The 26,642-nt window shown below is 36.1% G+C and overlaps 1 protein-coding gene across 10 annotated transcripts in view; it reads right to left on the bottom strand.

Moving 5' to 3' along the window:
• Positions 1-4,210: 4,210 nt before the first annotated feature.
• NEK1 (NIMA related kinase 1) overlaps positions 4,211-26,642 on the bottom strand; it is a 228,338-nt gene continuing 205,906 nt past the window's right edge. For 9 of the 10 annotated variants that reach the window (XM_045055687.1, XM_023252678.2, XM_023252679.2 and 6 more), the window contains 2 exons: positions 14,584-14,638; positions 4,211-5,442 (listed from right to left, as the gene is read on the bottom strand). In XM_045055687.1, the coding sequence (XP_044911622.1) occupies positions 5,439-5,442; positions 14,584-14,638 (59 nt within the window). In that variant the 3' untranslated portion in view covers positions 4,211-5,438. The remainder of the gene's footprint in view (positions 5,443-14,583; positions 14,639-26,642) is intronic. The other variant, XM_023252680.2, reaches the window with a different exon arrangement.

Here is a 26,642-nt window from a genome sequence, read left to right as displayed (position 1 = left end):
CCTAAAGTAACTAAGGTTTCTCCTGTTTTCCTCTCCTCAATAATATTGCATTTTTTGATCCATGAACATGTTATATTTACCCACTTAGGTCATCTTTAATTTTTCTCAGCAATGTTTTGTAGTTTCAGTGCACAGATCTTGCACTTTTAGTCCAATTTATCCTAAGTACTTCATAATTTTTAATGCTATTAAAAATGGTATCTTAAAATTTTCTATTTCTGATTGTTCGTTAGTAAAAATAATTGATTTTTAATATTGACCCTTGTAACTTGTAATCTTGCTTAACCTTTTAGTTCCTGTAGCATTTGTGTGGCTTTCTTAGGATTTTACAATCACATCATTTGTGAACAAAGGCAGTTTTTACTTCTTTCTTTTCAATCTGTAGACATGTTTTGACTGCATTACTGCAATGGCTAGAACCTCCAGCACAAAATAGAATAGAAGTGATGACAGCAGAAATACTTGCTCTTTTTCCATTTAGGGAGAAAATTTTGTTTTCACAAGTTTGTTTAAGATAACCTTGATCAGATTGAGGCATTTCCCTTTTATTTCTAGTTTGTTGAGAACTTTTATGACAAATGGATGTTGAATTTTCTCAAATATTTTTTCTGCATCTACTGAGGTGAACATATAATTATTCCTTTTTAGTGTGATAATAAAATGAGTTAACACTGAGTTTTCAATGTTAAACCAGTCTTGCATTTCTGGCATATACTCCTCTGGTTATGATGCATTGTCCTTTTTAGATATTGTTTGGTTTGACTTGATAAAAATTTTAAGAATTTTTTCACCCATGTTCTCGAGGTTTAGGAGTATGTAGTTTTCATGTAATTCCTTTCCTATTTTGTTTTGAGATAAGGTAATGCTGTGCTCTTAGAATAAGTGGGACGTTATTCTACTCTGTTGCTACATTTTGCAACAGCTTGTGTAGAACAAGTACTATTTCTTCCAGAAATGTTAGGTAGAATTCACCAATGAAGCCACCTAGGCCCGAAGTTCTGTTTGTGGGAAAATTTCAAGCTAAAATTAAATTTTATCATTAGATATAGTGCTATTCAGATTTTCATCTCTGCTTTGGCCTCTCTAAATTCTCTCTCCTCAATTTAAGGAGAATACTGGGTTTTGTATGGGTTTCCTGGCTCACATGTTATTTCTATGCAGTAAGTTTGGGCAATCACAGGGCTTACCTCATTGTTTCTCTTCTTTCATGGACCTTTGTTGTCTGTTGCCCGCTCTCTGAAAAGTACTGGTCATTGTGTGTTACCCAGTGTTTGCGTTGTTAAAAGTTGGAAGGCAAATCTCCGCTACTTCTTCATGGCCAGTTGTGGGAGTCAGAATTCATTTTTATTCATTCATGAAACATGTTTTTTGCTACATATATAATTCTGAATGATTATTATTTTCTCTGGCCAATGAAGATACTATCCCACTGTTCCATTACCTCTGTTGAAAAGACACTTGTTAAACTTTAACATTCCTTTGAAAGTAGTATGTTTTTAACTTCCAATTCTTTTAAGATTTTCTTTTTCTTTGATTTCTACAGTTTTACTCTGAAGACACTAAAATAATTTCTTTTACTTTACCTTGCTTGAAATTCACTGGGCTTCTTCAATCTGTGGATTGGTATCTTCCAATAGGTCAGAAAAATTCTCACCCTTTATCTCTCCAATTAACTTTAGCCCATTCTTCCTTTTTCTCTAGGACTCCAATCAAAGATATTTCAGACATTCTCATTGAATCTTACCTTCTTCTGTATTTTCCACAATTTTTTTCTCTGTGCTATATCATGGAAAATTTATTTTTTATATCTTCCAAATTTTTATTTAAATTCTAGTTAGTTAACATATAGTACAATATTGGTTTCAGGAGTTGAATTTAGTGATTCATCACTTACATATAACACTCAGTGCTCATCATGACAAGTGCCCATTTTATCCCCATCAGCCATTCCCCCTCCCCACTACCTCTCCTCCCATAACCCTCAATTTGTTCTCTATAGTTAAGAGTTTCTTATGGTTTGCTTCTCTTTTTCCCCCTTCCCATATGTTCATCTGTTTTCTTTCCTAAATTCCACACAGGAGTGAAATCGCTTATCAAAGATAATTTCTTCCACTTCTTTCTCTTTTCTGCTATGCATAGTTAACTGCCAAACATGTCCACTGAGTTTTAAAACTTTGCTTACTGTATTTTTCATGTAACTCTATTTAGTTCTTCAAATCTGTACCACTTTTTAGTTTTTCTTTCCCTGCAGGTATTTTCAAGTTTGTTGATCATTTTTTAAACCCGATAAGTAAGTAGAGTGGTTTTTTTTGAGTAATCTCTACACTCAATGTGGGACTAGAACTCACAACCTGAGATCAAGAGCCACATGCTCCACCAACTGAGCCAGCCAGGCACCCCCCAAACCCCAGTGTTTTCCTTTTTTTTTAAAACTAGGCTCCACACTCAATGTGGGGCTTGAATGCATGACCCTGAGATAAAAAATCATATGCTCTACTGATTGAGCCAGCAAGGTGAACCTCTTAAACCCAGTAAGTATAAAAACACATCTCTGATAATTTTTTTAAGTTTATATATTTTGAGGGGGCAGAGGGCAGAGCGAGAGGAAGAGAAAGAATCCCAAGCAGGCTCCATGCTGGACACAGGGCCTGATCTCACAACCATGAGATAGGACCTGAGCTAAAATCAAGAGCTGGACACCTGACTGAGCCACACAGACACCCCTGATAAATCCAAATCTAAAGTCTGTGCAAATTTTGTCCCTATCCCCCAACTTGTATTACCTTGTGTACTTTTTATCTTTGACTCTGTGTCCATGATTGCACTTCAAAATTTACTTTTGGTGCTTTTCAAGACCCAAAATAAATGTCTTCCTTCAGAGAAGTATTGGGATGGCTTCTGCATGGTTCATGGGGGGAACTTCCAGTTGGGAACCACCTCAAATTATATTTGAGTGTAAAGTTACCTGGCTCACTCAGATTCTGGTGCTTTAGGGGTACAAAATCAGTTTAAGTCCTGTTTGAGGTCACAACTTCCTAAAAATTTTTTTGTCCTTTTCTTTTTCTATAGTCCCTGAATTTGGGGCTGGGTTTAGTTCTACTTCTCTGTTATTGTGAAGATGTAAACTTTTGGAGTCCACCTTAATGTAGGATTTCCTATAAGATTCTCCAACCTGAATGGGCACTTGTCTTTGCCTTTTACCTCCTTTGCTCCATGAGCCACTGTATCAAAGTGGGAGGTGTCAGACACTTTCAGGTCAAAACTGCCTGTTTCTCTCCATGTTCTCTCAGCTCTGGGTTAAGGTTTTCCACAAAAGTTTGGCCTTGCAATTCATCTTCTGTATTTTCAGATGTATATTAAAGACATGCACATGTAATCTTTCAAGATCCATCGGCAATGCAGTGATAAAAGGTAGAGTATTTTTTAACTTATGAGGAAAAAAACCCCTTTATTTAGCAGTAAAAAATTTTCAGCAGGGAGGTTAATTATAATGGTGTTTGATATTCCTAAGAACAGGAAATCTCTGCCAAATTCTTAATGCATTAATGCTAAATATACTTTTTCTAATTGAATCTGTTCTTTTTCACTCTCTGGAGGAAATAAATTTTTAAAAGCCCAATGTACTGCTAATAGCACAGTTTTAGGCCTGGAACTAATTTGACCCTGGCCTTTTATGCAAGTGACTTCATTCATGTTACAACTCAATGTCTTTGCCTGTTAAATGGAGATAATACTAAATTATCTTCATTGCTCTTTCTAGTTCTAAAATTTTTATGAATCTATAGATGCTTCCACATTTCACCTCAACACCTATAATAGACCTTATGAAACAATAATAGTCCTCTTCCCACTGGCACAATCCTTCCATAATAACAACCCAGAGCCACTTGCTACCAATTGACTGGAGATGGCACAAATCCTATTTGTCATCTCTGTTCTTATCTTCTGAAATATGGTTAGACAACATTTCTACTGTGTTATATCCTTAGTAGCTTTTCTAATAGTTCTAATAGGTGAAGAATTAGAAAACAACTCCCTAAAAGATCATTCTCATTTTTCGGGATTGTAGAAAATTCAAGTGTAGAATTCAAATTCTTCTTTGGAAAAAAAAAAATAATGGAAATCATCAGGTAAACCAACACACAGAAGTATTCTCAGCTCATTATAAAAGCATTCTATTAAGTGCAAATAAGCATAAGACAACTGATAGTGTACTTCAGGTAGAGAATATAAATTTTAATAGTAATATCATAAAATAAACAAACATATAAAAATCAAATATTTAGTTTTGGATGTTAGAAATAATATACATAATAAACTCAGCACAGTCCTGATAGTGCTGCAAGATAAGATTTTACTGTTCAAATTACAGATTATGCCAATCGGGCTGCTCTGTACTCTGGGTTTCAAAAATTATGCTTTTATTACTAAAAGCATCTGGACTTAAGACATCTCTAATGAAACCTGGCATATTGCAGTCGAAACTGTGTGACCATCATTTTAATGACCATAATGGAAATAAAATAGGCAAACATTTCCCCCCTTTGGAATATTAGTTACCCAAACTGTCACAGTGTCAAAATAAAAATGATTCCTTTCTCCTTTTTCTGTACTGCCTTGGAAGCATATACACGAGAGGAAGTTAAAGCAAAAAGGGCAACTTTATGATATATGCTATGTCGCTGTTAAAATTCACAGACTGATTTTTAGATATAATATTCCTGATTCTGGTCCTTAAAAAGAAACAAGTAATTAACCAACTTTTTTCAATATCAGGAAATAAAATTTTGCTATTTTTCCATAATCAAATTTTTCAATGATTTCTAAGACCATTTCTATAGCCTGTTCCACTGAGCTAGTTCAGGAGACACACTGGTTGAAAAAGGACTGAGAATATAAACTTTAAGGCTAAAAATTCCATCTTTAAAATGTAAAAATTTAAATAGAGCCCTTGACAAGGTTATTATAATAACACCAAACTGCTGGCTATGAAAACATGTAGACAGAAAAAAAAGGTCATGCTTAAATATTTAAATGAAAAACCAGAGGCAAGTCTTTCATAACTTAAGTAATTCTTTCAACCTAAACACACTTGCTGAAATTGAAAGTTACCTTACTGCACTGGTAAATCTTTTTCAAAACCATTAAGTCCAGTTCTGGATCAATGTCTCTTATGCTTTGGTTGGATAATTTAATAAATATTCTGTAACAGGTAACTATAGAACTTAATGAACAAAATAAAATAGATAAAATACTAGAATCTTAATTGAAAAATGGCATGTTTCTCCATCTTTTTCATGCAGTCAGCGTGCCCACCTTAAATCTGATATTTGTATAAAACTGCTATATTTCCCACTGCAGCTTGTTTTTCTGATGAGCCAAATGTAAATGCTTTCATACAGTTGAGGATTAAAGAATTTTCCAATAATTATTCATCATTATCTGTAGAAAAGGAAAAAAAAACTAGTTCACTTCATTGCAAATCAAACAGTATAAATCTTCTTAGCAAAAAACTCATTCTTTTTCATGTTAAAAGAGCTTTAATGTTTAAATGTAGCTTTTGTTTAATATCACTTAATATTATTTAATATCACATACTCAGTGTAAAATATGCAAACAATACAATGAAGAATAAAGTGGGAAATAAAAATCAACTATAAGACAGATAACCAATGTTAGTAATTCTATGTAAATCTTGTTATATTTCCTCCTTAAAGCACATAATGGATGGATGAATGGATAAGTGCTAAAGCAAGGTTATAAAATGTTAATGGCAGAATTTAGGTATTAGATATGTGGGTGATAAATGTAAACTTTCAACTTTTATATATGATGAAAATTTAAAATATGTTGAGAAGGAATAAATCATGGATATACTCCATGTCAGTTTCAGTGGGTGCATATTATTTTATTTTATGGATAAGGCATAATTAAATTAGCCATTTCTACTTATAAACACTTTGGTTGCTTCCAATTTTTCTTTATTCTAAAAAAAACACTGTTGAATGAATTAAACAGACTGCTTGGTTTAATCCTACACAATAATCACTATGTTCCACACTCTAGCAAAAGTGATCTTTTGTTAAAATCCAAGCATCAATTCAAATCACTGCACTGCTTAAAGCCCTTCACCAACTCCCCACTACCTCAGCATAGAACCCATGTTCCTTACATGGATTGCAAAACCCTTCATGATATGACCTTTTAAATATTTCTAGCCTTATCTACTTTCATCACCCATCTTCTCCAATTGTCCATAGAATATATACTTTAGTAACACTGACTTGGTAATAGTTCCCCTAATAAATTTTGCGTGGCTCTATGTTTAAGTACACATACTGATTTGGGGGTAAATTCCCATTCATATTTCAAAATCCAAATCTGATGTCCTCTCCTCTAGGAGAACATTTATTCCAATGTTGCTGGATCATTACTTTAGGCAACACATACGTTATTGCTTCCAATGGTATACTTATCACTCTGTACTATAGTTTACTTTTTACCCTTTCAAAAGGTTTCAAGGAACACACATGTACATAATACCTAGAATTAATAAAATTTAATTTGGGGCCATATTGGTTTGGATTATTTATTAAGAAAAACAAATTACAGATAGAGAGTACCCTTTTCCAATCTTCTTGACCTTTCTTCTTGGCCAAGGTCATTATCAGTATCCTCAAAGTGATGTGTATCTTTTCCTCCCATGGTTTTTTACTTTTATTGCATATATGCACAGCTAAATAAAATTGCTTTTAAACATTATATAAATGGTACCCTTTCCTACATATTTCATTCATCACATTTGTGGGGTTTACCCATACTGATAAAAACTTATTTCATTTGTTTTAACTGATATATCAACACAGCACAATATTCTAGTTAAAATGAATGTGGAAGGAAGGTACGTGTTTCCTTTTTAAGAATCTATAAGCTTTGACTGCCAAGATTGATATTCTACATGAGGAGCTGGTGGCCTCTGCCCTTCTATGGCTGGCCAGTTATACTCCCTTCCTTCTTACAGGAATTTTTTAAGAATAATATAAAATAGTTAACACATTTTACTAGTTCTATTTGACTTCTGACTCTGGATAGTACTTAGCTATGGCCTAAACAGCATTGATTTTATCAACAGTGGCAGATGTAGATGTTTACCAAACCTATACTCTAATAGTTTCAGGCAGCTGAAGACAGGCCATCTTTTGAGGACTCAGATCATTTCCAATGAAATAAAACAGAAATGTTTCAGACAATCTTCTTTTTAACTTATTTCTTAATGACACTGATACCACTTTTGGGCGAACTAGATATAATTTGCCTATCCTCTCCCTTCATTAATCTCCCTCTCTCCTAAAACAGAAAATAAAAGTGTGTAAGCACCATTTGCAGATGACACAATTTAATTACTATTTTCAAACTTTTTTTTAATGTTTATTTATTTTTGAGACAGAAAGACAGAGCTTGAGTGGGGGAGGGGCAGAGAGAGAGAGGGAGACACAGAATCTGAAGCAGGCTCCAGGCTCTGAGCTGTCAGCACAGAGCCTGACACGGGGCTCGAACACACGAACTGTGAGATCATGACCGGAGCCAAAGTCGGATGCTTAACCGACTGAGCCACCCAGGCGCCCCTAATTATTGTTTTCTAATGTGGCCTAAAAGAATAACTACATCGAGGGTCTAAGTATTTCCAATAAGAATGACTCTGAAATAGTTATTCTAAATCCATTTATTGTCTTTTAACTATCTAATGATTAACAAAACAAAATAGCAAGTTAATTTATTCATATAGTTCCATATAATTTTATAACCAGCTTAAGGAGTTTATATATTAATAAGTTGTAATGTTTTAGGGGCTTCAGTAAGATATTTTTAGAAAGGTTTCCAGGGTAGGCATCTGACTTTATCTGCTTTACACTTTTTCTAAGCTAAAGGAATTACTGACAGGCTTTATGATACAGAACTTCAGGGTCCTCATTCCCTTTTCAACTGTATAATACAGAAATTCTGAAATTGTTTCTTTTTCTTAGATTGAAGACTAACTGATACACAATACTGTATTAATAGCAAGTGTACGACATACTGATTTGGTATTTATATATGCTGCAAAATGGTCACCACAATAAGTCTAGTTACCATCTGTCACCATATAAAGATATGCTATAGTATTATTAACTATATTCCCTATGCTGTACATTATATCCCTTGTCATCTTTAATAACCGGAAGACTGTCCCTCTTAATCTGTTCACTTATTCCATCCATCCCCGCATCTTCCCACTCCTCCGGCAACCATATGTTTGTTCTCTGTATCTATGAGTCTGTTTTTGCTAGGATTTGTTTCTTTTGTTTCTCAGGTCCACAGGTAAATAAAGTCATATGGTATTTGTCTTTCTCTGATTTATTTCATACAGCACAATATGCACCCATGTTGTTGCAAATGGCAATAATTCACTCTTTCTATGGCTGAGCAGTATTCTACTGTGTACACCTGCCACATCTTCTTTATCCATTTATCTATGGACATTTACATTGCTTCCATATTTGGGCTCCTGTAAATATCACTGCAAAAACATATGAATGCATGTCTTATTAAATTAGCATTTTCCTTTTCTTTGGATAAATACCTGGAAATGGAATTGCTGGATTGTATGGTAGTTCAATTTTTAATATTTTGAGGAATGTCCTGATTTCCATAATGGCTGAACCAATTTATTCACACAACAGTGCATGAAAGTTCCCTTTTCACTACTTCCTTGTAAACACTTGCTATTTCCTATCTTTTTGATAACAGCCATTCTGACAGGCATAAGGTGGTATCTTATTGTGGTTTTGATTTGTATTTCGCTGATGATTAGTGATGTGAAGCATCTTTATGGGTGCCTGTTGGCTATCTTTACGTCTTCTTTGGAAAAGTGGCCAGTTTCTCAGTCTTGTTTTAATCTATTTTTTTCCATACTGATTTTATGAAGAAAATATATAATTAAAAAAATATATAATTCTTTATATGTTTGATATTAATCCCTTATTGCATACATCCTTTGTGACTATCTTCTCCCATTCGGTAAGCTGCCTTTTCATTTTGTTGATTCATTTTGTTTTCTTCACTGTGCAAAAAGCTTTTTAGTTTATGTGAAGCCACTTGTACATTTTTGCTTTTGTTGTCCTTGCCAGAGGAGACAGATCCAAAAACTACCTATGTTTTATTATTGCAGTTTTATGGTTTGAGGTCTTATTTTGTCTTTAATCCATTTCTTAAAATTAAAAAAAAAATTAATGCCCATGTGGGAGGGGCAGAGAGAGAGAGGGACACACAGCATCCGAAGCAGTCTCTGCACTGACAGCAGAGAGCCTGATGTGGGGCTTGAACTCATGAACCGCAAGATCATTAATGACATAGCCAAAGTTGGGGCTTAACCAAATGAGCCACCCAGGTGCCCCAGTCTTTAACCCATTTTAAGTATATTTTTATATATGGTATAAGAAAGTGGTCCATTCTCATTCTTTTACATGTACCTGTCCAGCCTTCCCAATTTCACTTATTTTTAAAAATTTTTTTAAAATGTTTATTTATTTTTGAGAGAGAGAGAGAGAGAGAGAGAGGATACAAGCAGGGGAGGAGCAGAGAAAGAGAGGGAGACACAGAATCCGAAGCAGTCTCCAGGCTCTGAGCTGTAGTACAGAGCCTGTCATGGTGCTTGAAGCAATGAATCGTGAGATCATGACCTGAGCTGAAGTCAGATGCTCAACTGACTGAACCACCCAGGTGCCCTACCCAATTTCACTTACTGAAGAGATGGTCTTTGCCCTGTTAATTTCTTGCTTCTTTTGTTGTATGTTAATTGAAGATACAAGCATATAAGCATGGGTTCATTTCTGGGCTCTCTATTCTGTTCCACTGATATTTGTGTCTGTTTTTGTGCGAGTTTTGGTTACTACTGCTCTGTAGAATAGTTTAACATCAGGCAGTTTGATATTTTCAGGTTTGTTCTTCCCCCCGCCGCCCCATTTGCAAGCAATATCTTTTATATCCCTTAACTTTCAGCCTGTGTGCATTTTAAGATCTGAAGTGAGTTTCTGGACTTTTTCCTCTTTTTATTTTGTTTATTTATTTATTGAGAGAGCATGAACAGAGAAAGGGGAGAGAGAGAAGAATTCCAAGCAGGCTCTGCACTGCCCCAATATGAGGCTCAAACTCATGAACTTGTGAGATCATGACCTCAGCTGAAATCAAGAGCTGGATGCTTAATTGAATGAGCCACCCAGGCATCCCACTTTTTCTTCTTTTTATATACATACCTATATATACATAGCCTATATATACATTATATATACATAGCCTACCTATGTCTTTTGATTGGAGCATTTAGGCTACTTACACTTAAAGCAATTATACGTAAGTATATATTTATTGTCATTCTGTTGTTTTCTGGCTGTTTCTGTAGTTCTTCTCTGTTCCTTTTTCTCTTGCTGTCTTCTTTATGATTTGATAATTTTCTTTAGAGTTAGGTTTGGATGCTTTTCTCTTTATTCTTTTGTGCATGCATCATCGGTTTTTGGTTTGTGGTTACTGTGAGGTTCATATATAACAACTCATTTTTACTTCCCCCACGTCATGTTGAAGTTTTTGATGTCATATTTTATTTTACATCTTTTTCTTTACTATCTCATAAGTAATTATTGTAAATTTAGTTGAGTGTTTTTGTCTTTAACCCTCATATTAGCTTTATAAGTCACTGATTCACTACCTTTTCTATATGTTTGCCTCAACTAGTAAGATTTTTTTCTTTTACATAATTTTTTATTCCTAGTTATGGCCTTTTTTTTCCTGTTTAAATAAAGCCCTTTAATATTTCTCTTTGTAAAGCTGATTTAGTAGTGATGAATCCTTGTAGTTTTTGTCTGGAAAACTGTATCACCCCTTCAATTCTGAATGCTAACCTTGGCAGGGAGGCTATTCCTGTTTGTTTGTTTGTTTGTTTGTTTGTTTGTTTTTTCCAACTCTCTTCTGGCCTTCAGAATTTCTGCTGAAAAATCAGCTGACAGTCTATAAGGGTTCCCTTACATGTAACTTTTTCTCTTGATGCTTTTAAGATTTTATCTTTAATTTTTGACATTTTAATTATTATGTGTCTTGCCCTGGATCTCTCTGGGTTCATCTTGTTTGGGACTCTCTGTGCTTCCTAGATCTGGATGTGTCTCCTTCTCTAGGCTACGGGAAGTTTTAAGCTATTATTTCTTCAAATAAATTTTTGACCCTTTCTCTCTCTCTTCTCCTATTGAGTCACCTATAATGGCCAATGTTAGTACGCTTGATGTTATTGTAGAGGTTCCTTAAAGGATCCTAGTTTTCTTATTTCGTTCTGTTGTTCAGTTTGGGTGATTTCTAATATCTGTTTACAGTTCATTGATCTATTCTTGTGCATCATCTAATCTATTTATTCCCTCTAGTGTGTTTACATTTCTGTTAAAGTATTCTTCCTCTCTGATTGGTATTTTATTTTCTATCTCTGTTGAAATTCTCATTGTGTTCATCCATTCTCCTGAGTTTGGTCAGCATTTTCATGACCATTATGCTGTACTCTTTATCAGGTAGATTGCTTTTCTTCATTTTCTTTAGTTCTTTTTCTAGGGTTTTGCCTTGTTCTTTTGTTGGCACATATCCCTCCAACTTCTCATTTTGCCTAACTCTCTGTATCTGTTTCTATGTATTAGGTGGATCAGATACATCTCTTGGTCTTGAAGTAGGGCCTTATGTAGATGTCCTGTGGGGCCCAGAAGCATGATCTCACCCCCACCCCCGGCCACCAGAGCCAGGTGCTTCAGGGAGCACCTTTGAGGACTGCATATGTCCTCCTGTTGTGGGATCTTCACTGCTGTGGATACACTGGTGGGTGGGGCTTGTCTCTGGTCCAGATGGCAGTGAAGCCCAGCCAAGAAACAGGGTTTTACAGAACTCTGAGTGGTGCATGGCCCCTGGCATTAGCTGTCCACAGGAAGGATTCCATAATGGCTCCTGCCAGTGCTGGCATTAGCATGGCAGAATAAGTTAGTAAAAATGGCTGCTGTGCATGTGTCTGTTCCTGGAGAGAATCCAGCAATTGCTCTGAGATTAGTTAAGTATTCTCCTTCAATTGTGGTCTATGTGCTTTTTTATCTGGTGTTTTGTGTTGGTTTCCAGGTCTAATGAGTCTGCACTCAACACCTGTAAGACTGGGTTTTCTTTTCTGTATAGCTTTACATTGATTTCCAAAGGCAGATGTTTTGGGGGCTTGTCTCTCTTATGCAGAATCTAAGGGCTGAGGTGCCTGATGTTGAGAATCATTCCTCATGAAAAAGTTCTTTACCTGTGAGATCCCTCCTGACCATGGAGTCCTGCAACTAGAGTGTGGGTTTTTTTCTGTAGTGAGACCCTATCTCTCCCTCTTCTATACATCTCAGTGCAGTCCCTTGTTGTGGAGGCTCCATTCTTCCACTTTCTAAGTCCCCTTCATCAGAGGGAATTATTTCAGAGTTGTGGATTTGTTGTGCCTGTGGGAGGAGGTGAGTTCAGGATCCTCATATGCTGCCATGTTGAACTCTCTCCCTGATATCACTTCTTGAAAACAGTATAAGCCTATCCTGATTTCTGGTGTTTTGCAGGAGAGACAGCCTTCTGTGTAGGCATATATCCTTTTGAAGCCACTCAATTATCCAACAACAACAAAAAAAGTGTCAATTTTACCTTGTGGCTTAGTCCACAGTTATAGTTCTCCACTTAAGGAGCAATACAAATAGGGGAGACTGAGTGGCTTAGTCGGTTGGGTTTCCGACACTTAATTTCAGCTCAGGTCATGATCTCATGGGATTGGGATTCTCTTTCTCCCTTTCCCTCTGCCCCTCTTGTGCACACACTGTCTCTCAAGATAAATACTAAAAAAAAAAAAAAAAAAAAAAAAAACCAAAGAAAAGTTTTCCAAATATTTATCAAGCAAAGTTGAACCCCAAGTACTTTGTTGATTACCTAAAAAAAGCAGTACTGAAATAATACCTATGGAGAACTGACCAAAGGATGAACAGTCTGAATATAAGTAGTTTGGTACTATTCACAGATTTGCATAAATGGAGTCATTCTCTGGCTTATACCATGTCCTACTAAGAGAAAGAGGCCCATGAAATCCAAACATTGTAAAAATTACTGAAGATAACTTTTAGTTTATTATAGTACTATTTTATAAAATAGGGTCCAAGATCTCAATAAAATCAGAAATCTTCAAGTTCCAGATGTTTAATTTTTATATGTTAATTTTGATAGCAAAAATATTATTTCAATATTTAGAGGAAAATCATATTTTACAGTAATGACTATCAACTGACACATATTTGAAAGACTAACACTTGAGTTTTTCACTGAGGTCTATGGACTTGGATTCTTGAAGAAATTTTCCCCTTTAAAGGAATTCACAAGTTATTAAACGTTGAGGAACACTATTGTTGTGCCTTTTTTTCAAGAATCATGGGAAAATTGTTACTTCAATACCAAAAATAGCTGTACTCTGAGTGACATGTTTTGTCTCAAGAATACTGTGACTCATGTAATTAACTAGGTTTCCTGCTTTGCTAGAAAGATAAGCACCAAATTTATGACATAGTCTCCACTAAATGTGGAGAACCTCTGAACATTAAGTTTGTACTCTCACCTCATTCTTGGCTTAATATTCATTGCTTATGCTAATTTGCCTGATAGGCTTTCCCAAGCATTTTTTAAAATTAATTTTATCTTGTATATATTTTTAAGTGGAGTGTTAAATTTTTTGAGACAAGATAGAATACAAATAAAACTTAGGAAAATCTATATTGTTAAAAATTAAGCGTGAACATTTTAAACATTCTTTAAATCCTCATATCATTTTAGCATATAAAAATACCTTTAAAATAACAGGATTAACAGTAACAGATATTCTAGAATGGAATTCTTATTCAGAATACTCAGAATCAGTTAACAAATTCACTTAAAATATTAGGCTCGTTACTTCCTGATGAGATACCTAAAAACCAAAGACCACAAATTATTTATCTTGATCACCCACTTCATTCACTAAACTTGGTTTCAGAAACTTTAAACTTTTTACAAAAAACAAAAATGCCCAGAATAAAGATTCATACAAAAAAGTCAAAAGAACCCAGTAGATAAGCTGTCAGTGAAATTCCAGAACTATCAAGATATTTTGTGTCATAGAGTATCTTCATTAGATAAGCCTATACCTCCACCTCTACTTTGACGAAACTATTATTTATTTGGCTATCTAAATTTGGACTCCCCCCCCCCCACACACACACACACACTCAAGGAGGAGAAAAGAATCAACAGTAGATTAGCAGATGCAGAACCCAGTGGCAATCTGGAAGACAGGGTAATGGAAAGCACCCAGGCTAAATAGCAAAAAGAGGACATTTTAAAAATGTCCTCATTTTTAAAAATGAGGACAGGTTAAGGGATCTCTTGGACAACATCAAGTGAATAAACATTCATATTGTAGGAGTCCAAGAAGAAGAAGACAAAGGGGTAGAGAATTTATTTGAGGACGTAACAGCTGAAAAATTCCCTAACCTGGGGAAGGAAGTAGAGATCCAGGTCCAAGAAGCACAGGGAACTCCAAGGAGGCCTACACCAGGACACATAATAATTAAAATGTCAAAGGTTAAGGATGAAGAGAGAATATTAAAGGCAACAAGAGAGAAACAGTAAGTTACCTATATGGGAAAACCAATAAGGCTACTAGCTAATTTATCAGCAGAAAATTTGCAAGCCAGAAGGGAGTAGCATAATATATTCAAAGTGCTGAATGGAAAAAAAACCTATGAAAAAGAATACTCTACTTGGCAATATTATCGTTCATATTTGAAGGAAAGAGTTTCCCAGACAAACAAAAAATAAAGGAATTTATTACTACTAAACCAGCCTTACAAGAAATGTTAAAGGGAATTCATTAAGCTGAAAAGAAATAGCTATAATTAGACATAAGAAAATCATGAGGGAGAAAAAAATAAGTTTTTTAAGAATGTATTTGGGGGCTTTTGGGTTGGTTAAGCATCCAACTCTTGCTTTTGGCTCAGGTCATGACCTCACAGATTATGAGATCAAGCCACATATTGACAGCACAGAGCCTGCTTGGGATTCTCTCTCTCACCTCTCTCTCTTCCTCTACCCTCACATGCACATTCTCTTTAAACAAACAAATAAACAAACAAACAAACATTAAAAAAAAAACTGGCTCTGCTCCAATCACTTTTTAAAAAATAGACTAGTATCTGGATGCTGAGTTTGTCTTGTCCCTGAACCGCAGCTAGATCAGCATCAAACCATTTCAGACACCTAGGAAATTGATCTGAGGACTAACACAACAATCTGCATCATTAGAGCCAGAGAACTTAGCAGGTATGCAGAGAGATGAACTGAGGGAGAGAAAAGCCACAGGGGTAGGGAGCTGTTTTGAGAGAGAGAGGACAGAGAGAGAAAGAGAAAGGGGGAGAGTACAGCACATTGGGATTGTGCAGAAAAGCACTCCCCCAGAAAGTATCTGGAGAGAAAGAGTGAAAACACTTGCAGGGGACTAGACAAGAAATCTGTTTCCCAAAGCCATTGATGGGGAGAAAGGAGAGTTTTCAGTACCACCAGGATTCTATAAACGGTGGAGCAGAGTCTGAAGTTCCGGAGTTCAGTGTCTGGTGGTGTTCCAGTGAAGAAGCAGAGTGAATCCCTAGGAGCAGGCAGCAGGGTCTGACTGAGGAATCCATGTGCCACATGGGGAGAAGCAGTTTCTCTGCTTGGAATGCATTTGGTAGAGGTCATATTGCTTCCTGCAGGCAAAAGTCCTGGCAGAATCCAGAGAGCTGCCATGTTTAGGGATACTGGAACAAAGATGCCAGAATGCAGCAAAATCTGGTACTGGCTATGTGTTGTGATTTACCATAAACTCTGAGCCTCTGCTGCTGCACGATCACATAAATGTTTTCTGGGACAAGCTGGCACCTGGCCATTACTCGGGGTCAGCAAACCCTCCCCCAGAGAAACAGTGTGTCCAAGCCAAGGGGGTCTCTAAAGTGTTGGGTTTTTTTTTTTAAAGCATCCTAATTTTAGCTAATTATTTTTAGGCTGGAGTATCCTAATGTAGTTCTGCTCTCTTATTTATTTATTTAATGTTTATTTATTTTTGAGACAGAGAGACACAGAGCATGAACGGGGGAGGGTCAGAGAGAGGGAGACACAGAATCTGAAACAGGCTCCGGGCTCTGAGCTGTCAGCACAGAGCCCAACGCGGGGCTCGAACTCACGGACCGTGAGATCATGACCTGAGCCGAAGTCGGACGCTTCACCGACTGAGCCACCCAGGTGCCCCTAAAGTGTTGGGTTTTAAAACACAGTCCCTCCTGAGATGAAACTCTGGAGGCACCACCTGGAAGGCAGCTTGGAGACATACAGGGTAAAGGCAAGAAGTAGACAGAAGCCAGAGACAAAGAAGGGGTGCTTGACTGCATGTCTGTGAGAGAATATAATTACTGGGCCAGAAACTAGAGAGCCAGGTGAAGCCATGTTCACCTTCAGAGCAGGCCAACACGGATCAACCCCAGTGAACTAAACAGTGCCACCAAGTAGAGAACAGAGCTGTTACACCAAGCCCCACCCACCTGCACCCCTAGAAGACCAGCACAAATCCCTTCCACCCGCTTAGTCTATTGACTACAGTGTGCTACACAGTTTCAGTTATAGGGGAAACTGAATGTAACTTCATTCAAGTTTCATTCTGTTTGCTGGTTTATTTGTTCATTTTCTTTGCTTCTGCTTTTGTTTGTGTTGTTTTCTTCTTCTCTATGATACAAAAGAACAAATTTTTTTATTCTATTGTATTTTATTCAATTTCATTATTTAAAAAAATTTTTTTTAATTTTAACATTTATTTACTTTTGAGACAGAGAGAGACTGTGAGTGGGGAATCGGAAGAAAGAGAGGGAGGCACAGAATTGGAAGCAGGCTCCAGGCTCTGAGCTGTCAGCACAGAGGCTGACGTGGGGCTCAAACTCACAAACCATGAGATCATGACCTGAGCCGAAGTTGGACGCTTAACCAACTGAGCCACCCAGGTGCCCCTATTTAAACTTTTTTTAACTTTTTTTTCCTTTCTTTTTTTTCTCTTTTATATCAAGCTTCTCCCAACAAGAAGACTGAAAAACACCTAGGATCTAGCTTCCTTTAACTGATATTTTTTTTTGTTTTTATGTTTTATATTTAATTATTTTATTAATTTTTTTTCTTCCCCCAAAATTACAAGATGGAGGAATTCACCCCAAAAGAAAGAATAGGAAGAAATGATGGCCAGGGATTTAATCAACACATTTATAAGCAGGATATCTGAACTAGAATTTAAACCACTATTACTCGGGGCCCCTGGGTGGCTTAGTCACAGTTAAGCATCCAACTCTTGGTTTCAGCTCAGGTCATGATCTCATGGTTCGTGGGTTTGAGCTCCACACCAGGCTCCATGCTGTCAGTTAGGGGCCTGTTTGGGATTTTCTCTCTCTCCTTCTCTCTCAGGTCCTCCCCCCGCTTGTACTCTCTCTCTCAAAATAAGTAAATAAACTTTAAAACCATGATTACTAGAATACTAGCTGGGGTTGAAAAAAGCATAGAAGACACCAGAGAATCCCTTTGTACAGAAATAAAAGAAGTAAAATCAAGTCAGGATGAAATTAAAAATGCTATAACTGAGATGCAATCGCGAATGCATGCCGTGACAGCAAGGACAGATGAAACAGAGCAGTGAATCAGTCAAATAGAAGATAAAATTATGGAAAATAATGTAGCACAAAAAAAGAGGGAAAGAAAGACACAAGAGCACGATACAAGACTTAGAGAACTCAGCGACTTATTAAAGAGGAATAACGTTTATATCATAGGAGTACCAGAAGATAGAGAGAAAAAGGCACAGAAAGTTTATGTGAGCAAATTTTAGCTGAAAACTTGCCTAACCTAAGGAAGGACACAGACATCAAAATCCAAGAAGCACAGAGAACTACCATTAGATTCAACAAAACCAACTATCATCAAGGCATATTATAGTCAAATTCACAAAATACACAGACAAGGAAACAGTTATGAAAGCAGCAAAGGGAAAAAAAAAAAGTCCTTAACCTATAAGGCAAAACAGATCAGGTTTGCAGCAGATCTGTTCACAGAAACTTGGCAGGTCACAAAGAAGTGGCAGGACATATTCAACGTGCTGAATTGGAAAAATATGCAGCCAAGAATGTTTTATCCAGCAAGGCCATCATTCAGAATAAAAAGAGAGATAAAGAGTTTCCCAGACAAACAAAAACTAAGGGAATTCATGACCACTAAACCACCTTGCAAGAAATTTTAAGGGGGACTCTTCAAGTGAAGAAAACAAAACAAAACAAAACAAAACAGAAAAGACCCACAGCAACAAAGACTAGAAAGGACCAGAGAGGGGCGCCTGGGTGGCGCAGTCGGTTAAGCGTCCGACTTCAGCCAGGTCACGATCTCGCGGTCTGTGAGTTCGAGCCCCACGTCAGGCTCTGGGCTGATGGCTCAGAGCCTGGAGCCTGCTTCCGATTCTGTGTCTCCCTCTCTCTCTGCCCCTCCCCTGTTCATGCTCTCTCTCTCTCTCTCTGTCCCAAAAATAAATAAAAAAAGTTGAAAAAAAAAATTAAAAAAAAAAAATTAGAAAGGACCAGAGAACATCACCAGAAACATCAACTCTACAGAAAACACAATGGCACTAAATTCCTATCTTTCAATAATCATTCTAAATGTAAGTGGACTAAATGCTCCAATCAAAAGACATAGGTATGGATTAAAAAACAAGACCCACCTATATGCTGCCTACAAGAGACTCATTAAGACAAAAACACACCTGATGAATGAAAATAAGGGGATGGAGAACCATCGATCATGCTAATGAATGTCAAAAGAAAGCCAGAGGCACCTGGGTGGCTTAGTCTTTGAGCGTCTGTCTTTGGCTCAGTTCATGACCTTGCGGTTCCCGAGTTAGAGCTCCACATCGGGCTTGCTGCTGTGAGCCCATCAGCACAGAACCCACTTTGGATTCTCTCTCTCTCTGCTCCACCCCCACTTGTGCTCTCCTCCCCAAAAAGAGAAAGCCAGAATAGCCATACTTATATCAGACAAATTAGACTTTAAAACAAAGACTGTAACAGGAGATGAAGGGAATTATACCATAATTAAGGGGTCTATCTACCAAGAAGACCTAACAATTATAAATATTTATGCCCCCAACTTGAAAGCACCCAAATATATAAAACAATTAATTACAAACATAAAGAAACTCATTCATAATAATACAATAATAGTAGGGGACTTTAACACCCCACTTACAACAATGGACAGATCTAAGCAGAAAATCAACAAGAAAACAATGGCTTTGAATGACACGCTGGACTGGATGGACTTAACAGATATAATCAGAACATTTCATCCTAAAGCAGGAGAGTACACATCTGTCTTGAGTGCGCATGGGACATTCTCCAGAATAGATCACAGTCTGGGTTACAAATCAGCCCTCAACACGTACAAAAAGATTAAGATCATACCATGCACATTTTCAGACTACAACGCTATGAAACATGAAATCAACCACAAGAAAAAAATTTGGAAAGACCACAAATACTTGGAGATTAAAAAACATCCTACTAAAAGAATGAATGGTGAACCAAGAAATTAAAGAGGAAATTTAAAAGTACATGGAAATGAAAACAAGACAGTCCAAAACCTCTGGGATGCAGCAAAGGTGGTCATAAGAGGGAAGTATATCCAGGCCTTCTTAAAGAAGGAAGAAAGCTCTCAAATATACAACCCAACCTTGCAACTAAAGAAGCTGGGAAAAGAACATCAAATGAAGCCTAAAACCAGCAGAGAAAGGGAAATAATAAAGATTAGAGCAGAAATCGGTAGAAACAGTAGAAACAGATCAATGAGACCAGGAGCTAGTTCTTTGAAAGAATTAAAATGGATAAACGCGTAGCCAACGTTATTTAAAAGGAAAGGACCGAAATACATAAAATCACAAATGAGAAAGGAGAGATGACAACCAACACTGCAGAAACACCAATAATAATAAGAGGATATTATGAGCAATTATATACTAACAAATTGGGCAATCTGGAAGAAATGGGCAAATTCCTAGAAACATATAAACTATCCAAAATGAAACAGGAGGAAATAGAAAATTTGAATAGACCCAAAACCAGTAAAGAAATTGAATCAGTAATAAAAAAAAATCTCCCAACAAGAGTCTAGGATCAGATGGCTTCCCAGGGGAATTCTACCAAACATTTAAAGAAGAGTTAATACCTATTCTTTTGAAGATGTTAATTAAAAAAAACCAAAACCCAAAAAACAAAAAACAGAAATGGAAGGAAAACTTCCAAACTCACTCTGTGAAGCCAGCATTACCTTCATTCCAAAACCAGATAAAGACTTCACTAAAAAGGAGAATTACAGACCAATTTACCTGATGAACATGGATGCAAAAATTCTCAACAAGATACTAGAAAATCGAATCCAACAATACACTAAAAGAATTATTCCCCACGATCAAGTGTGATTTTTTTTCTGGGCTGCAGGAGTGGTTCAATGTCTGCAAATCAATCAACATGATACATCACATTAATAAAAGAAAGGATAAGAACCAAGATCCTCTCAACAAATGCAGAAAAAGCATTTGATGAAATACAGCATTCTTTCTTGACAAAAGCCCTCAAGAAAATAGGGATACAAGGATCACACTTCAAGACAATAAAGGCCATATACAAAAGACCCACAGCTAATATCACCCTGAATGGGGAAAAACTGAGAGCTTTCCCCCTAAGGTCAGGAACACAACAGGGATGTGTACTTTTATTATTGTTGTTCAACACAGTACTGGAAGTCCAAGCCTCAACAATCAAACAACAAAAAGAAATAAAAGGCATCCAAATTGGCAAGGAAAAAGTCAAACTTTCGCTCTTCGCAAATGCCACGATACTATATGTGGAAAACCTGAAAGACTCCACCAAAAACTGCTAGAACTGGTACATGAATTCAGCAAAGTTGCAGGATATACAATCATGTACAGAAATCTGTGTCATTTCTATACACCAATAATGAAGCAGCAGAAAGAGAAATCAATGAAGTGATCCCATTTACAATTGCACCCAAAACCATAAAATACCAAAGAGGCAAAAGATCTGTATGCTGAAAACTATAGAAAGCTTATTGAAGAAGATGCAAGGAAATGGAAAAACACTCCATGCTCATGGACTGAAAGAACAAATCCTGTTAAAATGTCCACAGTACCTTTGGGGCACCTGGGTCGCTCAGTTAAGCATCTGACTTCAGCTCAGGTCATGATCTCACGGTTTGTGAGTTTGAGCCCCGCCTCGGGCTCTGTGCTACAGCTCAGAGACTGGAGCCTGCTTAGGATTCTGTGCTTCCCTTTCTCTCTGCCCCTCCCCCGCTCATGCTCTGTCTCTTTCTCTCTCTCAAAAAAAAAAAAAAAACCTTTAACAAAAGTAAAAATAAATGTCTACACTACCCAAAACAGTCTACAAATTCAATGTAATCCCTATCAAAATAACGCCAGCATTCTTCACAGAGCTAGAACAAACAATTCTAGAATTCGTATGGAACCAGAAAAGACCGAGAATAGCCAAAATAATCTTGAAAAGGCAAAGCAAAGCTGGAGGCATCACGATTCTGGATTTAAGCTGTATCACAAAGCTGTAATCAACAAGACAGCCTGGTACTGACACAAAAATAGACACAGACCAATGGAACAGAATAGAGAGCCCAGAAATAAATCCACAACTAACCTTTGACAAAGCAAGAAAGAACATCCAATAGGATATTCTTCAGCAAGTGGTGTTGGGAAAACTGGACAGCGACATGCACAAGAATGAACCTGGACCACTTTCTTACTCCATACACAAAAATAAATTCAAAAGGGATGAAAGACCTAAATGTAAGACAGGAAACCATCAAAATCCTAGAGGAGAACACAGGCAGCAATCTCTTTGACCTCAGCCACAGCAACTTCTTACTAGATGTGTCTCCTGAGGCAAGGGAAACAAAACAAAAACGAAGCACCAGGATCTCATGAAGACAAGAAGCTTCTGCACAGAGAAGGTAACTGTCAACAAAACTAAAAGGTAACCAATGGAATGGGAGAAGATATTTACAATGACATATCAGACAGAAGGTTAGTATTCAAAATCTATACAAAAACTTATCAAACTGAATACCCAAAAAACAAATAATGCAATGAAAAAATGGGCAGAAGACATGAACAGACACTTTTCCATGCCTAATAGACACATGAAAAGATGCTCAGCATCACTCATTATCAGGGAAATACATATCAAACATAACAGACACCACCTCACAGCTGTTGGAATGGTTAAAATTAACAGCTCAGGAAACAACAAATGTTGGCAAGGATGTAAAGAAAGGGAAACATTTTTGTACTGTTGGTGGGAATGCAAACTGGTGCAGCCACTCTGGAAAACAGTATGGAGTTTCCTCCAAAAGTTAAAATAGAGTTACCCTATGACCCATCAATTACACTACTAAGTATTTACCCAAAGGATACAAAAATACAGATTCAAAGGGGTACATGCACCACAATGTTTATAGTAATATTATTAACACTAGCCAAACTAAGGAAAGAACCCAGATGTCCATCAACTGAAGAATGGACAAAGAAGATGTGGTATACATATACAATGGAATATTACTCAGCAATCCAAAAGAATGAAAAATCTTGCCATTTGCAACAACATGGAAGGAACTAGAATGTATTATGCTAGTGGAGTCAGTCATAGAAAGAGAAATATCATATAATTTCAGTCATATGTGGAATTTAAGAAATACAACAGACGAACATAGGGGAAAAGAAAGAAAAATACGATAAAAACAGAGTGAGGGAAACCAAAATGCACTCTTAAATACAGAGAAGAAACTGATGGTTGCTGGAGGAATGCTGGGTGGGAGGACAGACTAAATGGGTGATGGGCAAATGGAGGGCACTTACTGAGATGAGCACTCAGTGTTACATGTCAGTGATTAATCACCAAATTCTACTCCTAAAACCATTATTACACTATATGTTAACTAACTTGGATTTAAATAAAAATAAAAAATAAAAGATGTAGTACCTTAAAAAAATAAAAATAAAAGAATGTGTTTGAATTTAAATGATCATCAAATTAGTATAGACTGCTATACACTTAGATGTTATATATGATCCTTATATAACTACAAGCCCAAAACCTGTAACAGATTTACAAAAAATAAAGACAAAAAAAAAAAAGCCAAACATAATACTACAGAAACTCATCAATCACAAAGAAAGAGAGCAGGGCACCTGGGTGGTTCAGTCGGTTAAGTGTCCAACTTTGGCTCGGGTCATGATCTCACAGTTGGTGAGTTCCAGCCCCACATGGGGCTTGCTGCTATCAGCACAGAGCCTGCTTCAAATCCTCTGTCCCCCTCTCTCTGCCCCTCTCCTGCTCACATTCTCTCTCAAAAATAAACATTAAAAAAAATAAAAATAAAATAAAAAACAAAGAGAGCAAGAGAAGAAGAAAGCAGCAGAGAACTACAAAAATAACCAAAAAACAACAGAATGGCAATAAGTATGCATCTGTCAATTGATTACTTTAAATGGTCCAATCAAAGACATAAGGTGATGGAATGGATAAAAAACCAATGACCCATCTACATGCTGCTGACAAGAGATTCACTGCAGACCTAAAGACACATATAGACTAAAATTTAAGGGACGGAAAATCACTTACCAAGCAAATGGAAGTGAAAAAAAAAAAAAAAGGCCATGGTAGCAATACTTATATTAGACAAAACACACTTTAAAACAAAGACTGTTAACAAGAAACAAAAAGGGCATTACATAACGATAAAGGGATAAATTCAACAAGAGGGTATAACAATAGTAAACATCCATGCACCAACACTGGAGCACCCTAAATACATAAAGCAAACATTAATGGAGAAATTAATGGTAATATAACAATGGTAAGAGACTTTAACACTCCACTTACATGAATAGCTAGATCACCCAGGCAGGAAACCAAAAGGAAAGAGCATCTTTGAAGGGCATTAAACCAGATGGACATAAAGATATATATAGAACATTTCATCCTAAAACAACAGAATACACATTCTTTTCAAATGCACATGGAACATTCTCCAGAATAGATTACATGTTTGGCCACAAAACAACCCTTAATAAATTTAAGAAAACTGAAATTATACCATGCATTTTTTCTGACAACAGTATGAAACTAGAAATAAATCAAAGATAAAAACTGGAAAAAAACCCAAATATGTGAAGGCTAATCACCACGATAGTAAAGAAACCAATGGGTTAAGGAAACAAAGAAGAAACAAAAAAATACATGGAGACAAATGAAATGAAATGAAAATGAAAACACAATGGCCCAAAATCTCTGGGACACACAACCAAAGCAGTTCAAAGAAGAAAATAAACCAACAGAGGCCTACATCAAGAAATAAGAAAAAGCTTAAATAAACAATGTAACCTTGCCCCTAAAGGAATCAGAAAAAGAACAAATCCCAAGGTGAGCAGACAGAATGCAGATAATAAATTCAGAGCCAAAATAAATGACATGGAGACTAAAAAACAATAGAAAAAAAAAATCAATGAAACCAAGAACTGGTTCTTTGAAAAGATAAAGGAAATTGATCAACCCTTAACAAGACTCCTCAAGAAAAAAAAAAGAGAAAAGACCCAAATTCATAAAATCAGGTATGAGAGAGAAGTAACCCATGACACCATAGAAACACAAAGGATTATAAGAAAGCTACAAAAAATTATATGCCAACAAATTGGACAACTAGAAGAAACGGATACATTCCTAGAAACATACCATCTTCCAAAATTGAATAAGAAATAGAAAATCTGAAGACAGATCACTGTTAATAAACTGAATTGATAATCAAAAAAATAGAAGTCCAGAATTAGATGGATTCACAGGTGAATTCTACCAAACATTTAAAGAAGAATTAATACCTATTCTCCTCAAACTATTCCAAAAATAGAAGGAGGAAAGCTTCCAAGTACATTCTGCAAAGCCAGCATTACTCTGACACCAAAACCAGACAAACACACCACAAAAAGAAAAGTACAGGTCAATATCCCTGATGAACACAGATGCAAAAATCATCAATAAAATATTAACAAACTGCATTCATCAATACATTGAAAGGATCATTTACCACAATCAAGTGGGATTTATCCTGGGGATGTAAGGATGGTTTGATATTCACAAGTCAATCAATGTGATATGCTACATTAACAAAACAAAGGATAAAAATCATATGATCATCAATAGATGGAGAAAATCATTTGATAAAATTCAATACCCATTTAAGATAAAAACTCCTAACAAAGTAGGTTTAGATGGAATATACCTCAACATAATAAAGAACATATATTAAAAACCCATAGCTACTATCATACTCAATGGTGAAAACCTGAGAGCCTTCTGTCTAATATCAGGAACAAGACAAGTTATGTCCATTCTTGCCTCTACTATTCAACATAATATTCAAAGTCCTAGCCACAACAATCAGATGAGAAAAAGAAGTAATAGGCATCCAAACTGGTGAAGAAGTTAGACTGTCACTATTTGCAGATGACATGATAGTATACATGGAAAATACACCAAACAACTACTAGATGAAATAAATAATTCAGTAAAGTTTCAGGATATAAAATTAATACCCAGAAATCAGTAGCATTTCTATACACTAAAAATGAGGTAGTAGAAAGGGAATTTAAGAAAATAACTTTCATTTACAATTGCACCAAAAACAATAAAATATCTAGGAATAAACCAAAGAAGTGAAAGACCTGTACTCTGAAAACTATAAAACACCAATGAAATAAATTGAAGATGACACAAATGGAAAGATATTCCATGCTCATGGATTAGAAGAATTAATAATGCCAAAAGCTCTGTATTACCCAAAGCAATCTACATATTCAATGTAATCAATCCCTATCAAAATACCAACAGCATTTTCCATAAAACTAGAATACTCAAATTTGTATGCAAACACAAAAGACCCCTAATAGCCAAAACAATCTTAAGAAAGAAAAGCAGAGCTGCAGGTATCATAATTCCAGATTTTAAGATATATTATAAAGTTGTAGTAATCAGAACAGTATGGTATTGGCACAAAAATAGACATAAAGATTAATGGAAGAATATAGAAAGTCTACAAATAAACCTATAATTATATGGTCAATTAATCTATGACAAAGGAGGCAATAATATACAGTGGGAAAAAGACAGTTTCTTCAATAAATGGTGGAAAAATTGGAGAGCTACATATATGTAAATGAATGAAACTGGATCCATATTAACATCATACACAAAAATAAATTCAAAATAGATTAAAGCCCTAACATGAGACCAGAAACCATAAAAATCCTTGAAGAGAACATCGAAAGGAATTACCCTGACATCAGCCATAGTAACATTTTTCTAGATGTGTCTCCTCAGGCAAGGGAAACAGAAGCAAAAATAAACTATTAGGACCACATCAAAATA

Source organism: Felis catus, chromosome B1 (genome assembly GCF_018350175.1).
Source record: "Felis catus isolate Fca126 chromosome B1, F.catus_Fca126_mat1.0, whole genome shotgun sequence".
Lineage (NCBI taxonomy): Eukaryota > Metazoa > Chordata > Mammalia > Carnivora > Felidae > Felis > Felis catus.
The sequence above is the reverse complement of the archived record's forward strand: the minus strand, read 5'-3'. Positions and strand labels throughout refer to the sequence as shown.